At 34.5% G+C, this 15258-nt stretch overlaps 2 protein-coding genes across 3 annotated transcripts; one reads left to right on the top strand and one right to left on the bottom strand.

Annotated features, from left to right (window-relative positions):
- Positions 1-2774: 2774 nt before the first annotated feature.
- LOC125852136 (probable carbohydrate esterase At4g34215) lies at positions 2775-4868 on the top strand. Its single transcript, XM_049531865.1, has 2 exons — positions 2775-3884; positions 4478-4868. Exons 1-2 carry the CDS (start codon positions 3006-3008, stop codon positions 4775-4777), a joined length of 1179 nt encoding a protein of 392 aa, XP_049387822.1. The 5' UTR covers positions 2775-3005; the 3' UTR covers positions 4778-4868.
- Positions 4869-6615: 1747 nt separating this feature from the next.
- Positions 6616-14980, bottom strand: LOC125852140 (synaptonemal complex protein 1-like). 2 transcript variants are annotated; one of them, XM_049531868.1, is made up of 19 exons: positions 14462-14980; positions 14323-14372; positions 13845-14052; positions 13613-13738; positions 13357-13455; positions 11643-12319; positions 11314-11562; positions 11096-11224; positions 10942-11010; positions 10752-10862; positions 9779-9886; positions 9578-9688; positions 9428-9511; positions 8632-8709; positions 8465-8563; positions 8119-8205; positions 7931-7993; positions 7436-7537; positions 6616-6937 (listed from the first exon to the last, which is right to left on the bottom strand). In XM_049531868.1, exons 1-18 carry the CDS (start codon positions 14619-14621, stop codon positions 7439-7441), a joined length of 2607 nt encoding a protein of 868 aa, XP_049387825.1. In that variant the 5' UTR covers positions 14622-14980; the 3' UTR covers positions 6616-6937; positions 7436-7438. The 2 variants fall into 2 exon arrangements, with proteins under 2 accessions (XP_049387825.1, XP_049387826.1); XM_049531869.1 differs by lacking the exon at positions 14323-14372 and having other exon boundaries at positions 6617-6937; positions 14462-14587.
- Between the last annotated feature and the right edge of the window lie 278 nt (positions 14981-15258).

Consider the following 15258-nt stretch of genomic DNA (forward strand, 5'->3'; position numbering starts at 1 on the left):
TAAAATATCCAACAAAAATAATAATAATGAAATCACGTAAAACAAATATTGCAAATTAACAAGTCATAATGAAAATGATCATAATTTAAAAGTACTAAATCATGCTAAAATTAAGTTTAATAAGTATTAATTACATGACTAAATATTAAAGGAAATTAAAATTAGATTATGTATTTTAATTGTCTAAACCAATGTAAAACTAAAGAACAAATATTCAATATTATTGTCATTCTTAGTGTTGAATTGATTTTCTTTTTGCATTAGTATTACTTTGATTTTGATTTAAGCTTTATTATAATTACCAACATCTGTGGACTATAATCTTTATTGGCTCATTCATAATTCTAAGTTTCAAACTTGAAATAATATATTAAAAGATAAAAACTATGNTCACCTTGGACATTTTTTATTTCACAAGTAAATTATAAATAAATTTTGATGAAACATATATAAAACCTTTAAAATTGTTTATGTATATAATATATTATGTATGTATAATAATAAAATTTATGTATATAACTTATTGGTTCGGTTCGGTTATTTCTTCGATTTTTTCAAACAAAACCATAACTAAACCAAATACTATCGATTTTTAACAATCTAAAACCAAACCAAACCAAAACCCAAGGTAAATCGGTTCATTTAATCGATTTGGTTTGATTTTTTGGTTTTGATCAATTTTTATCCAAATAATGAACATCCCTAGCAGCAGGTGTATGTTTTGTGCTTAAGGAAAATGGAAAAGGATGGAAGTGGGAGGTGGATTTGGATTTTGGGGGCGGTTAGGGTTACCAGATGAGAATGAAAGAGATGGGAAAGGAGGTGCAACTAGAGGGGAAAAAATAGTTTTTAAAAAAAATATTATTTATTTTTTAATATTTAATTTCTGACTTGTCATTAAAAAATAACGTGGATTCTACGTGTATTTGGTTGTATTACAGCACCCTCTTCAAATGAAAAAAGGGTTTAAAATATTGTGTTTTATTAAATTTAAGTGTTCACTTGACAAAATCATAAGTAAAAGGGTTTACTTTACAATTTAATATAAGTATAAGGTCCATCATAGCATTTTGCCTAAAAAATAGGTAAGTTTTGAACGCAAATTTTAGTTTCAAAAATTTCTCAGACGCAACAAAAATGCAACTTTCACAGTATATAGAGTACTTTTTGCGAGGGAAAAATACTTTCTACAATCATAATGTTCACGTGAAACAGAACACTTTCTCGAGCGCGAAAACAGAGAGAAAATGGAGGACATCACAAGTGAAAGAGAAATAGCTGAAGCTCTCAAGCCTAAAGTCGCAATTCAATGTGCTAAATCTGCAATTCTCATCTCATTGCTGAAAAATACTACTCTCGATTATGCGAATCTTAACCAAAACAAGGTAAGCAATCACTTTTCGTTTCACTCTGTTTTACATGCGTTTGATTATTATATGATATATAGATCGGAAATTTTTGTTGTTGAAGTTTTTGATTTTTGATGATTTCAGAATGAGGAGAATTTGAAAGAGGTGGTGGAATTGAAGATGGAGATAGTGAAGGAAAAATTGAAGAACAAGAGGCTCAAACTCTGCAGTGTTACGGAATTATTGATTCAAGTTATCGTTTTACTCTCTGTTTGGACCCTGCTGCTGTTGCTGGCGTTGAATTGATCCCAGTACTTTTGTTCGATTCATTTTGTTGCTCTATTCAATAGTTCTGTGTTGACTGTTCACATTTTGTTCTTCATTGAAGTATACTTGTTTGCTAGTGTTAAATTCTAGAAGTATCTGATATCAACCTTTAGATGCAGCAGTACTTGAGAACTGAGATTTGATCGACTTCCATGTATATCTATCAGATCGTGGCTTCATGTACCAAATATTTCAATATTGTTGCATCCAGTATTTTCGTTTTGTTCTAACAGTATGATGAAGATGTACTGCAGATTTGTGAAAGTATTGCATGATTTTATGGTTAATTAGGTGGTGCTCTGATTGTGGATAGTAATTGTTTGGAATCTTCTGAAGAAGAACAATGTTCAAATCTTCATTATCTGGCATGAGAATCATTTTCTTTCGCAGTGGAACATATTTCTGATTTGTTAGACTGCATAGTGGATAATGCAATGCTTCTGTATCTGTATTTTCTAGTGTTATAGTTGTAAATGTTGCAGCAGTAGATTGCATTGGCTTTACTTTATTATTTCCATTTTGCTCGTGCAAGTAATCAGTGTTTTCTAGAATTTCTCATTTTCTATTTACTTTCAATTGAATGCTCTGAATAGATCTTGATTCTAGAAAGAGATTCACCAGTAAAAATAGGTGGAGAAACTTTTTTTCTTTTTAACTTTAAAATAGGTGGAAGTAGCCATTAATGCTTGCATTAGAAAAGACGATCTACATCACAGGTGCGGACCTTCTCTAGACCATGCTAATGCGGGATGCTTTGTGCACAGACCTCCCGTTAAAATCTTGTTTCTCTCTAATATATTCTTTTCCCTCAAGGATTGGTAAAGTTAGTGACCATGGGGTAAAAGATGGTTATTCTTTTTTCATTTTTGGGGATAAGTGTTGCTAGTAAAGTTGCAATCTCTTTTAAGGAAGGACTGACAAACTTGTTACTTGTGCTTGGTTAATCATCAATATTGATCTCATCAAGAAGAAAACCTTTAGACTTGTTATCCAGGAACTTGTTTAGAAATACCGTAATGAAAGGAACATAGGAGTTTGTTGCTAGGTATTTGACCAAATAGGATCGTCCAGTTCCTATAGAACCTATCACTATTGGAGGATTTGGAGGGGCATCTAATTCCAACTGCTGTGAATTACAGTAATTGTGTATATTGGCTTAACTTTTGTTGCCTTATTTTAATGGAAGGAAAAGACACCTAGACCAACGTTATGAGTCACTTTTTAACACTAGGATATGGAAATGAAAGTGATAATTAAGGACAATGATGATATAAAGTGTCCATGAAAACAGTAGTAGTAGATTAATAGGTGGAATTGACATATGCTTAGATGTGGAAACTTGAACAACCAAAAAATTTGTCTCCTAGTCTTATTCAACAGCTGATAATTAAAGTAGTAGGTTTGGGTTTTAAAAGAAAAAATCCCAATACAGTTGTAATAAAGAAATCAACACATCTTGCTTTAAGATTAGGCCAATTAGGCAGCAACCTCCTCTCACCTTTTCACACTCCACCTTGCCCTTTCTATATTCCTTCTTATGGGCAGATCACTTGCTTGATGTCACAATTTTTCCTCAATTTCAAGAAAACAATGATTCCCTTTCTTTGGTTAATACTTCTAACACACATCAGGTGGGTAAATACAGCAGATCTAGCAAATGTTTCAACTTCACAGGTTCTAAACATATTCATATTAGCCGGACAAAGCAACATGTCCGGCCGAGGTGGTGTCATTAACCATGGCCAAAATGGCCTGGCTAATGAGACATGGGATGGTGTAATTCCACCAGAATGTCAATCTAGCCCAAACATCCTCAGACTCAATGCAGGATTTCAATGGATTGAGGCGCAAGAACCACTTCACCAAGACATAGATTTGGGTAAAGTTTGTGGTGTTGGGCCAGGTATGTCATTTGCCAATTCAGTTCTGAAAAGAGATCCAAGTATTGGAGTAATTGGTTTGGTGCCTTGTGCTATTGGAGGTACAAATATAAGTGAATGGGCTCGTGGCGGTGTTCTGTATAATCATATGATAAGGAGAACAGAAGCTGCTTTGCAAGGAGGTGGAAAACTTCAAGCTTTGTTGTGGTACCAAGGTGAGAGTGATACAGAGACTCTTGAAGATGCCAAATTGTACAGATTTAGACTGAAGAGATTATTCAAGAATGTGCTCCGTGATCTACAGTCACCTACATTGCCTGTGATTCAGGTAAAAAAAATATCTTTACTCATTCAAATTATATTACTCTAGTTGGCAAAAATATATTATTGTGTGTCAAAAGTAGGACAATTATTAGTATTTTGGAATGGAACAGTTTTTTACTTGCAGTACTCATTTTTTTTAATTATAAAAAGTTGCAACTTTATTAATTATTAATTCTTGAATTGACACGGAAATAAATGATTTGACTCTCGTACTTTCACTATCACTTTTGTTTTTCCAATTTCTGGGATGAAGCTGGTCAGTCTCTATTCATGTACCACATGAAAATTTAAGGTATCCTATAGTGGTTGCTCTCTTTCCTTATCAGCAAGCCACATACACATGACATTCACTTTTACTTGTCTACTATATTAAAAATAAATTTTCTTTTTTACTTGTCCGTTCATTCCTTATGAGGTGTACGAAGTCTATTGTGTATAGGTAAAAGTGAAGGGAGGGAGTAGGTTTTAGGACTTCAAATTCAATTCTCTACAACTCTTTTTAATGTCATTATTGGTGTTAGTTAAGAGTGGTCCACGCCTTTATTGAGGCAAATTTGAAAACATTTGGCTAATTTTATTTGGTTGGTGTGTGTTTAGGTGGCATTGGCATCATCTATTGGATCTTATATGGAGCAGGTTAGAAAAGCTCAACTGAGTATTAATCTTCCAAATGTGAGAACTGTTGATGCCAAAGGGCTACCTGTAGGGATGGATTATGTGCACATCACCACACTAGCACAAGTCCAGCTTGGTCAGATGCTGGCTGATACCTTCCTTCAGACTCATCAGACTACTCAGGCAGTTCTTCTCCCTGTTCAGACAGAGACAGTGACTAGTAATGCCCCGAGACGTTGCTCAAATTTTGTTTTGGATCTTCTACTTAGTCCGTTTAGGTAATTCAGAGATCGGAGATTTAATCATGGCCTCGTGGGATCAAGATGGAACCCCGTCTATTTGGTTCATGGTTGCCTCGATTCATTCAAAAAGTCATCAAACCAGAGATTGAAACCGTACCAAATCAACTAGTAGTTAACTGGAGTACAAAGTTTTCATAGGTAGATGATACTCAAACCTCAGAGAAGGCCAGAAGGCAAAGGCAAAGATTTATTTCATAAAGCTCAAGTCTTGATGTATGTATACCTCACTTGCACACATAGTATATAAATGTATTTATTTGTAAAATTGCAAGAAGGCATTATGCTTCTCCGTGGTAGAAGATACTTTATAATCCGTTTATCACTTCAAACAAGAGATGTGATACGATTAGAAGTATCAATATTAAATTATATAATTATCAAAAACAAAATTTATATATTTAAAAACTACATACTATAAGTCAAAATACTTAGCAATTCAAACTATTTAAAAGAAATGAAAAAGTGGCATGAAGTAAGACAAAGAGAATACTTTGTGGTCCTTGTTTGGTTGTCATGTATACTGAAAATAATTATACTTACCGATTTAAATGATAAACAAAGAATCAATTACTTTTTTTTTTTTTATCCAACACATTAATTATTCTAGAATTTAATAGCAAGTAAATAGACAAAGATTTAAAAAATTAATAAAGAATGTACCAATCAAATTACATTCTTGATTTTTTTTTGAAAGAATTATGCAAAATCATATCCGGATAACTAAATAGTAACGGAGGGAGTAGATTTAATAAGGTCGTAACTACCACCGTGCTCCCTAACAAGCGCACATGAGTCACGTTATATGCCTACTACATTTAAATCAAAACTATCTTTTCAACGGCCGCAGACAAAATGAAATATCTGCGCTAGTTGTATACTACTCTCTAGGGGAGAATCTTTTTTTTTTTCCTTTACAATCTCAAATGCATCATGTAATTGCCCCTGTCGGTGGCCATGAGTGAACGCCTAAACCGTACTACTTTTTCATCAGATGCGTAAAAACTCAATACAAGGATAGTATGAGAAAAAAAAGTAGTAGTAAAATTTTCTTAATTTACTAAAATGAATTAATAAAATAAAAAATATATATTTTTAATAAAGAGGCTAAATAAAATAAAATGAAGGCAATGTATTTTTATTTCAAAAATTAATTAAAATAACAATTTACTCAATAGCTTAAAGTAAAAATAGTTTGATGAGTATATAAAAATCCCCCTCCTTAACGGCGTTGCAACTCAAATGAGTCATTTATGACTTATTGCGCACGAGGATGCGTGACACGTCCTATACTTTATCCAATTACACCTCTATAAAAGCGAGGGGGTTGAGTGATGGCAACATTCACGAGAGTCACTATTTTCTCAATTTATTTTTACTCGACTACTTTAAATTTTGTATGTCCCTTTAAAATAATAATTAATATAAGTATTTTATTATAATTATCAATGTTAATTGATAGATAGTCTTTTTTAAGTCTTGAAAAACAGTTTAAAGAATATGTAATAATTTGAGTATTTTGTCCCAATTACCAATATTAATTGATGTATAATCTTTTTGAGTCTTGAAAAATATGTAATTAAATATGTTTTCTCTTGATATATTAAAAGTGAAAATATATCTTTTTTTTAATATAAGAGACAAACAAAAGTGAATGTATGCAGAGGGTATAAATTTTGTTTTTTTCCTATAGCGTATTAGTTTATCTGATTCTAGTGTTCCCTTGAGACGTATAGAGACTAGAGACCCCGGAGTTACTATTTGCGTGTGCTTATGTTGAGAAGAAGGCCAGCGGCTTTGTGTGTAAGTCTTACTAATCTAAAGAAATTTCCACCTAAACCGACAACCAAAGCTGATCTTATACAGTTTGGAAAGCACATACAAAAAATATATGTAGTTCTAAGCAGCTGGTTACTTTACACTGCTGCACTTCCTCTCACATCGAGCTCTAATCAAGTTAATTTCCCCACAATTTCTTCACATACTAATTGCAGTGATATACGCTTTGCGAGAAAAAGTAATTATAATTCCTTGCTATATATGAAACTAACAAATATATGCCTACCATCAAAGAATCAGCATGCACGAATTTACAGGTCAAACTTCACTTCAGATAAACACTCTGGAGTAGTACCTTCTTCACCTGAGAAGGGATAAAGTTGACAATTAAGAGTTTCTCCATATAGTATTATCCAACCTGGGAAGAGCACTGATAGAAGAAAAAAACTAAACAAGGATGTGATGCTCAACACTCCTGATAAAGCTGCAAAAGCACATACCTTAATAATTACTCTTTTATCAAGTCATATGAAATGTGTGCTGAAAAATGGGGGCGTTGAATCGATAGCAGTAAATTTACAGAGAAGGGGTTGGGGAGTGGGGAAGAGGTTATTCAATGAAGCATAGGCTGATTGCAGGAAGAAGTTACATTATTATTACTGAAAGGTTTCTGGTATCAGAACAAGATAAAACTTTCTTCTTTCTTCTAACAGGTGAAAAATTGTTTGCTCAAGCTATATCTTTAGATGGACAAATTAATGAATGCACTGGGAACTGATTGATAGTGTGCAGCACAGGCATGACAAGAAGAGATATAGAGTTTTATTTCTCAGGTTTCTGCAATTAGAATGATTAATAGTACCTCTTAATCAAATGCATAGGGATCATCAGCATATGGATTCAGAGATCCTTCTGAGAACAAATCACCTATGTTTGCAGGTTTTGGGTGACCTTTTTTAACAACCTGCATTCAAAATTAAGTAATGGATTTTAGAACAAGTTGAGCTCAAGTATGGAGATTTGTCTGTATCGTGTTACTCTTTTAGCTAGTTAAGCTTTCAAGGCACCAATTAAGGAGACCTGATCTTTTCTTAGATTAAGGTACGAAGGACCATGAATGGAAAGTGAAAACACAACAGGGTCAAATAATGGTTCATATGCTGATTAAGTCTCCCGGGGTCTTGATTTTGGTCTCTTTTTTATCGTGCTTTGATGAAACTTTTCATAGTACAGCAATATCAACGCTAAACTTATCTAAACATTGGCATAGACGCATAACGACGGGTGGTAACTTCGATATACTGGAATCGGGTAACAATGGCAAGTGAACAAAAAGGAGGTAATGAATGAGTCATACCCCAATAATCTCTTTGGGAGTCTTCACCTTTGGTGTCCTTCTCTTCTTGTGCTTTGATGGATCCTTTCATAATACAGTAATATAGAAGTTAAGACTCATCATTTACATTGGCAGGCCAGCAGTCTAGTGACATACTGGAATCAGGTAATGACAACCAGCAATGCTGTTAAGAATTCAATTTTACATACATCAAACATGACAGTGCTTTTTGTTTTTCTTCGTTTCGTGATTATTCTACTATTTGTGGTTTCAACTTCATACTCATGATGAGTCACCTGGAATTTACAAAGTGAGGAACAGTGAGATAGGACATGCAGAAGAATTCAGACTGAAGGAGATGAAATCAGAGTGTAATCCAGATGCTAGATACCAATTATCTAATGCAAAATGAATCCATAAAAAAGCATGCTCCATGATAAGGCATCAGCTAACTCATTCTACAGAACTAAGTGCTTCTTATTCGCAAGCTAATGTTGCAGAAAGCTAATTAAGCTGAACTGTTTGGGTTAGTGATAACTGCAGTTAAACACTAACCTTCCTACTATGTTGGGGCAGACTTCCTGAATTCACCTGCTCAACTTTCCTCAACAAATTTGATACAGGTATTTGATTTCCAACCAGATAATGTGAATCCTACGAAAACATTGAAACATTAGAAAATTGAAAGGAAATCAGAATGATCTGTTGCTTTGCATGTTTACCACATCCTTAGCTTCAGCTCTCACAGGTGGTTTGCCACTATCAGGTTGGTTTCTTTTTGTCACCGAGCAAGAGTAGTTCTGCAAATTTCACAAATTTTCAGCAATGATGGTTGAAGTTAGACTTATTTTCCAAATTGGTTGTCTTTAAAGTGTTTTCACTGGGTATGTTGTTGTTTGTTGTTGTATTTAAAGTGTTCAGAATCCCCCTCAAGTAGCAACCAAATTGATCCTTCCACATCTCTTTCAGTTCAGATAAAAAATATAACAAGTGAAAATCTCTAACATACGTTAAGTTTTGGCGTCTTTTTCATTTGTTCTCATGTGGGAGCCAGTCATATCCAACAAATCTCAGGGAGGCGAACAAAACGTGTAGTTACACTTGGTGATCAGCATGATACAATTAGAAGATACAAGGTTCAACCATATAACACAAATTAATTTCTGTAGTAGTTACTTGTAAGCATAACCTAATATGGGTTTACCTTACCTTATAAAAACAAAAAGTGCTACCTAATATGGGAGTATACATGATTTATTTGTACATCTAAATTTAAAACTTCAATCAGCAGATTTATATGTTAGTAAATCAACTGCAATGACTTTGTATAGCTATGTGGTTATATAACTGACAATTATTTTTTTATTAGTTATACCACAATAAGCTTTGATAATTAAATTCAAATCCTCATGAAGTATCTATTGAATCAGAAAGGAACCACTGAACTAAGAAGTGATTGCAGATAGAAACTGGGTAAAAGAGGGGCATAAGTCTTATCTAATCAATAAAGAGTCAAACCTTCTTTGAAGTCACTTCTTCCTCTTCTGGATTATCTCCCATTACTTTCCACTGCAACTGCAAAAGAGCCCTCTGTTTTTCCTCCTGAGATGACACATGAATACAATAAGACAAAAACTCAATGTGAACAGAAAATCAATTAGAACATACTTTAGACTTCTGCATATACAACTCCTCCTGCAGTCTTCTGCTGTCATCCTCAAGCTCAAGTCTCAGAGCTCTTAACTGAGCTTCATGTTCGTTCCTCATTGAATTTGTTTTCTGAAATAAATATAACACATCAGCTACTAAGGTAATATACACGCAGAATAATTTTTCCTAGACACAAAAACTAAGTTTAAAAGAATTTACCTCTCTCAATTCATTTTCATACTGAAAGCGGGAACGTTTTAGCTCTTCATTGTGACTGGCAACAAGACACATTTCCTTCCTGCTGTGCGCTTGCTGAATCTGACATACCTGCAGCAAAATGCTTCAGCTACTGGCTAAATGAAGTCTGTTCTCAACATATTCACAAGCTTCTGTCTTTGAAGCTCAAGAAGTGTTGGTCTTGTCTGAATTACATAGTAAAGCAAAGAGATGGTTTTATGTTTCTTAGGCAGCATTTCTTAGCCTAATGGCCCGTCCGGATATATGGTGTACAAAATAGAACCCATTAGATGTAACAAACGGGATTAGTATAATGATCTTTTACTTTGTTAGATGATCATACTAACAGATTGCAAGTTAATCATATCCATATTCTGTAGATATTTCACATTCGCTAACATGAGGAAAGGTTATCTAGGAAATTAAATAGAGTTCAATTTTGGGAAAAGCTGCCTTGAAGAAGGTAGCTTCAACAACGTGTGAAAAAATCACATCCGACTTGCCCGCTCACCATCGTGATTCCAGTACAAACAACTCAAAAAATTACTTTTTAGCCTTAAACATCATTTTAAGCCTTGAAAAACTGTTTTTAAAAAGATCTAAGCAAGATCCCAAAATTCATTTTCCCAGAGAATCATGAGAAATTCAATAGTTCATATAAATAACCACAACTTTTAGATAAAGATCATCGTTCTCAAGAGTTCCCCTACAACCTTAACAAATAAGCGTGAGAATCATGAAAGATTATAGAACTTCAATGTAACTGAAACACTAGTATCTGAGAGGAGTCGAACTAGAAAACACAAAGGAAAAACTGAACTGTGTGCAAAGAATAACTTTAAAGAAGGGATAAGTAGAATTATCAGACTGCCAATTTTGGAATTCATAAGAAAATATAAAGATTTCATGACCCTAAAGAAGTAAATGATAATTGTGCATCCTTTCCAACACATACCAAATTAGCATGTTCTTCCTGTACATGCTTCAAGTTCTGCTTAGATTCTTCTCTGCATTCCGACAGCTTTAACTCACAATTCTTTTCCATCTCCCCAACAATTTTTTCAGCCTGAAGATTAATAAATAAAGTGAAAGGCATACAGTATTTTTCCAGTCAAATGTCCTTTACCATAAGAATTAGTAGCTACCTTCTCCTTCTCTAGATTGACACTTTCCAACTTCTCCAAGTCGTACCTCCTCCGGATGTCATTGATGGCCTGAGCAAGATCTTACGATCGTAACTTGTAGGGTAGGATCAAACAAGTGCAGAGAAAACAACAGAAAAAATATTTTAAGGTTAACCTGATCATTTTTCTGGGATAATTCTTTTAAATGCCTCGAAAGTTCTAGCTGTTTGCTTTCTAACATCTGATCATACTGCTTTTTAGATTCGGTGAGCTTGCTTTCAGCAGCAAGCAAAGATGCCTGAATCTGCAACAAGGTGCAAAACACTAGTCATTTGAACACATTGTATTGGTTATAATAGAACTTGTAGAACAAAAAGTATCCGTAGTAAAAACCTTTTCTCTCTCAGCTTCCAACTGTTTCTCCTTGTCCTGAAGTTCCTGAACAAGCTGATCTTTCTCCTCCAATTTATTGTTAATCTCTGTAACATGCTTCTCCAGTGAATCCACTGTTTCTGTATAATTGTCAATTTCCTTGCGTAAAACATGAATCTCATCTTCCTTTTTCTGCATGTCTGATTGAAGCTTTCCAATATGGTCTTTGTTCTCTGTTTCCATCTCAGAGAGTTTCAATGATAAATTTTGCTGCAACATATGAAAATTGAGCATGTTATGTTAAATCGGACACTGCAACTAGGCATGAATATCTTGTAAGAAGAATCAACCATTTCATTCTCCGATAGTTTTGAACTATCTGATAGAGTGACAATATTCTCCTGCAGCTTGCTAATCAGCAGTTCCATCTCCTTCTTCTTGGAAAGAAGCAGTTCTACTTCAGAATCTAATTTTCTAATTTGATCTTCTGCTAAAAGGGATTCTTGAGCGTGCTGCACCATTGCATGTTCTTGCTCTTTCTGAAGTGCAGAGACCTTATCCTTCAAGTCCTTATTAGCCAACAGTAGAGCATTTTTCTCTGATGTAATGCTTGTATATTGATCATGGAGCTTGCCAAACTTTTGTTGAGCATGCTGAGCAGCAAGTTCCCCCCTCTCTCTCATCATTTCAAAACCAGAGTCAAATAAAGCAGTAAGCTGAATAATCTTCTCCGCAAAGGCAAGACTTTGACTATCCAGATCAGTAACCTTCACCACCATTTCATTCACAAACTCATTAAGGTTCTTTATCTCCTGAAGTGATGTATCTAACTGTTTAGCAAATTCGCTATTTTTAGATACAAGATCACTCTTTTCTTTCTCCGCATTCTTTTTGGCAGTTCTCAAGTCCTCCAGTTTATCTTCTTTTAATCGTGATTCAAGATGTAATTCTTCCAACTTATTCTTCAAGTTCTCCACTGCAAGTCCATTAACTGCTACAGTAGCTTCAAACTCCTTGATCATGGCATCTTATGAAAAATTAAAAGAAAGAAACAAGTAAATAAAGGGAGAAAAGTGATTAGAACTAGAAAGTTACCAAGAGGTAAAATTCTAACAAAACTAGAGATGTTTAGGTCTATGTCAGCAGTAGAACATTTGTTAGACAGAATGAAGCATAACAGGAAAACTTCCCCTTTCTAATTAACAAGACAAATGTCCTAAAGAGCTAACACCTTTTTCGGAGAAACTAAGACTCTGAAAAGTTTCTGTTAAAAGAATCTTAAAGCGCACGGTATGAACTCCAATGGATAGAGAAGAATGTCAAATGACAGATGACTTCAACTGAATTGTCAAACAAACTGTTTCCAATTACTGTGAACAGTTTCAGTAGCAGCATAACATAAAAGACAGATGTTGTTGCTGAAGTGTGTGACCATCTCATCTAAAAGCTTAAGCTTTCCGAGAGAGCACACTTTTATTAACTTTATTATCTCTGCAACACGACCCCTCACGTGTGGGCCTGATTATTTTTCATGGGGCTAATCATGTGGAATTTTATAAAAGAATAATGGATGGCGAGACTCGAATCCAAGACTTTTGCGTGCTCTGAAATGGAATCTGGGCCTAACTCAACTAGAAAAGCTAGCTCAAGAGGTGAGGAAGCTCAAGTGTCCATCCCACAAACAATGTGGGACTCAACAGTTATATACTCAAAAAAGACTTGAATCACAAGCCCTTGATTCAAAAGGAGAAACTATGGGCATTTATATAGCTACAGACAAGTCTACGTAATTAAGAGCAGACAGTCATAGATTGTTCACAAACAAATCGACCACGTAATAAAAGTGAAATAGAACTTGAGCTGCTTAAGTAATTTTTTTTCAGTGAGGTCCATAATGAATCCAACCAAAGGGCACTGGCATTTGATAGACAACAGAACTAAAAAAAAATAAGAAGAGGGGATTAACTAGCTGATGCAGACAGTAGAGCCATTTTTTACGCAACATCTGCTATTTCTAGAAAGTTAAGGTGCAAGCACAAAAGCTTTTAGATCATAGCTATTTACCTTTCTCCTCAATTACACTAGTACATTTGCTCTGTTCAACCATGAAACAGTTCTTCATTTTCTCCTTCTCAATACCAAGTTCATTCAGCTCCCTTTTACCTTTAGTGACAACCCAAAAACATGTTAGAAACTATAAACATTAGGATCTAAGAAGCATAAATCTCTAGTTACTCAGCAGCAGATATGATTTCTGACTACATAGAATTTCTTAATTGAGGATAAAACATATTGCACAATCAAGCATTTAATAACTTACAATTTCTAACAGTTTCTTCGGAGGATTCCAACCTCAAAGAGAGGGATTTCAAGTCGTCTTGCAAGTTATCAACAACAACAGAAGTTGCAGATTGTCTATCTTCAAAAGATGCCTTGTCTTTCTCAGCTGTAGAGTTCAAGTGCACAATCAGAAAAATAATATTAAAAGCTAGAAAGGATTGTTCCATCTGCTCTGCATCTGGAAATTCTTCAAAGGAAAGTTGCTTACATACCATCTTGAACCACACCAGCTAGGTGCTGTAAGGTTTCAGTTAGCTGATCACACAAGGTCTTTGTTGAAGAAAATTTAGATTCCAGTCCTTTCCATAGCTTCTCGTCTTCTTTCTGCTTCACTTTCAACTTAGCATTTTCATTGTATGCATTTTTCAACTTTTCTTCTAGCATATGAACTTCTTCAGTCAACTTCTTTAATTTTGAGCTCTGTATTATGATGGCGCATAGTTAGAGAACAAGTGAAATTACTAATTATTGAGTTCAAATTTAGACATGAAACCTAATACTTGCATTTATATGAACATATAGAGGACTTTGTGTTCTGTAAAATCCTACACCTGGTAGCTGAATCTATGGCACATGACACACGCACAAAATAGGAAAGACATAGAAAGATACCACAAACACACACACACACACACATAAAAACACAAAACCATGCATCGGTGTTCAATTCGAACAGTTCAACCAATTTACCGCCAATTGCAGATCAGTTTTAGCAGAAGCTTGCTCCTTCACCAATTTCTCTGGTGACGATAGAAAAACATGAGCAATTTATAAGAAAATGTATCCATTTCTTCAAAAAATTAAGAACGCTAATACATCAAAATACTACCTGCTGTAAGCTTCAGATTCGCAAAACTTCCAGTAGAAACCATGTCCGAAGACATGCGCGTAGGTATTGACATCGCTTTCGCAGCTCCTACACCAGATCCTGACAGCGATTTGAAGTGATCAAGGCCTTTCATGCCTGATAACCCTAAAAGCTTACTCATTTTCAAATCAAACGCAAATACTTATCGAATTCCCCTACATACACGAAGTAGGAATCCTACGACGTTAATTTTTGTGGCCTTGTCGATCACAAAGCAAGGATGTTAACCCTAGAAATCGAAAAATCGAAGCTATTGGCTCTGTGAACTTAGCTTTCAGTGTTCGTGTTGAGAATTAGACTGTATCGGAGAAGAAAATTCAGGAAAAAGGAATCTCGAAGCGATCGTCTTCTGCAATTCTCTCTCAGTTGAACGTCGAGTCTGGGAGAATGAACATTCGAAATGTAATGGCGCGAAGGAAATGCGGTATTTATAAGTTGGTGGGCCGGGGAGATATTTTCATGTTTCATTTTTTTATTTCATTTTTGTTGTTTGTTGCTGCACAATATAGAAGAAAAATAAAAAGAGGTGGGAGGATTACAAATCGGTTCTTGGACCTTGATTACTTAATGCATGTAGTCCGGTGTTTGGATCTGTATTAAACCTAGATTAATTCAGATTTCATTTCATTTATTTCAGTTGATTAATTATATAAATTTTCATTATATTAGTGATATTCCATTCCCTATTTTATAATTTTATTTCCATTTTTTTGTGATAATAAAGTGAATTTTGAAAAATATTTATACATATCGAAGAA

This window comes from Solanum stenotomum, unplaced genomic scaffold (assembly GCF_019186545.1).
Source record: "Solanum stenotomum isolate F172 unplaced genomic scaffold, ASM1918654v1 scaffold32579, whole genome shotgun sequence".
Classification (NCBI taxonomy): domain Eukaryota; kingdom Viridiplantae; phylum Streptophyta; class Magnoliopsida; order Solanales; family Solanaceae; genus Solanum; species Solanum stenotomum.

Coding starts and splice junctions, on each gene's coding strand:
- LOC125852136 (XM_049531865.1), top strand. CDS start 3,006: ATGTGGAAACTTGAACAACCAAAAAATTTGTCTCCTAGTCTTATTCAA. Junction 3,885..4,477: donor CTACATTGCCTGTGATTCAG/GTAAAAAAAATA, acceptor GTGTGTGTTTAG/GTGGCATTGGCATCATCTAT.
- LOC125852140 (XM_049531868.1), bottom strand. CDS start 14,621: ATGAGTAAGCTTTTAGGGTTATCAGGCATGAAAGGCCTTGATCACTTC. Junction 13,739..13,844: donor AGCTGGTGTGGTTCAAGATG/GTATGTAAGCAA, acceptor TGAACTCTACAG/CTGAGAAAGACAAGGCATCT. Junction 9,689..9,778: donor ATGAAAATGAATTGAGAGAG/GTAAATTCTTTT, acceptor TATTTATTTCAG/AAAACAAATTCAATGAGGAA.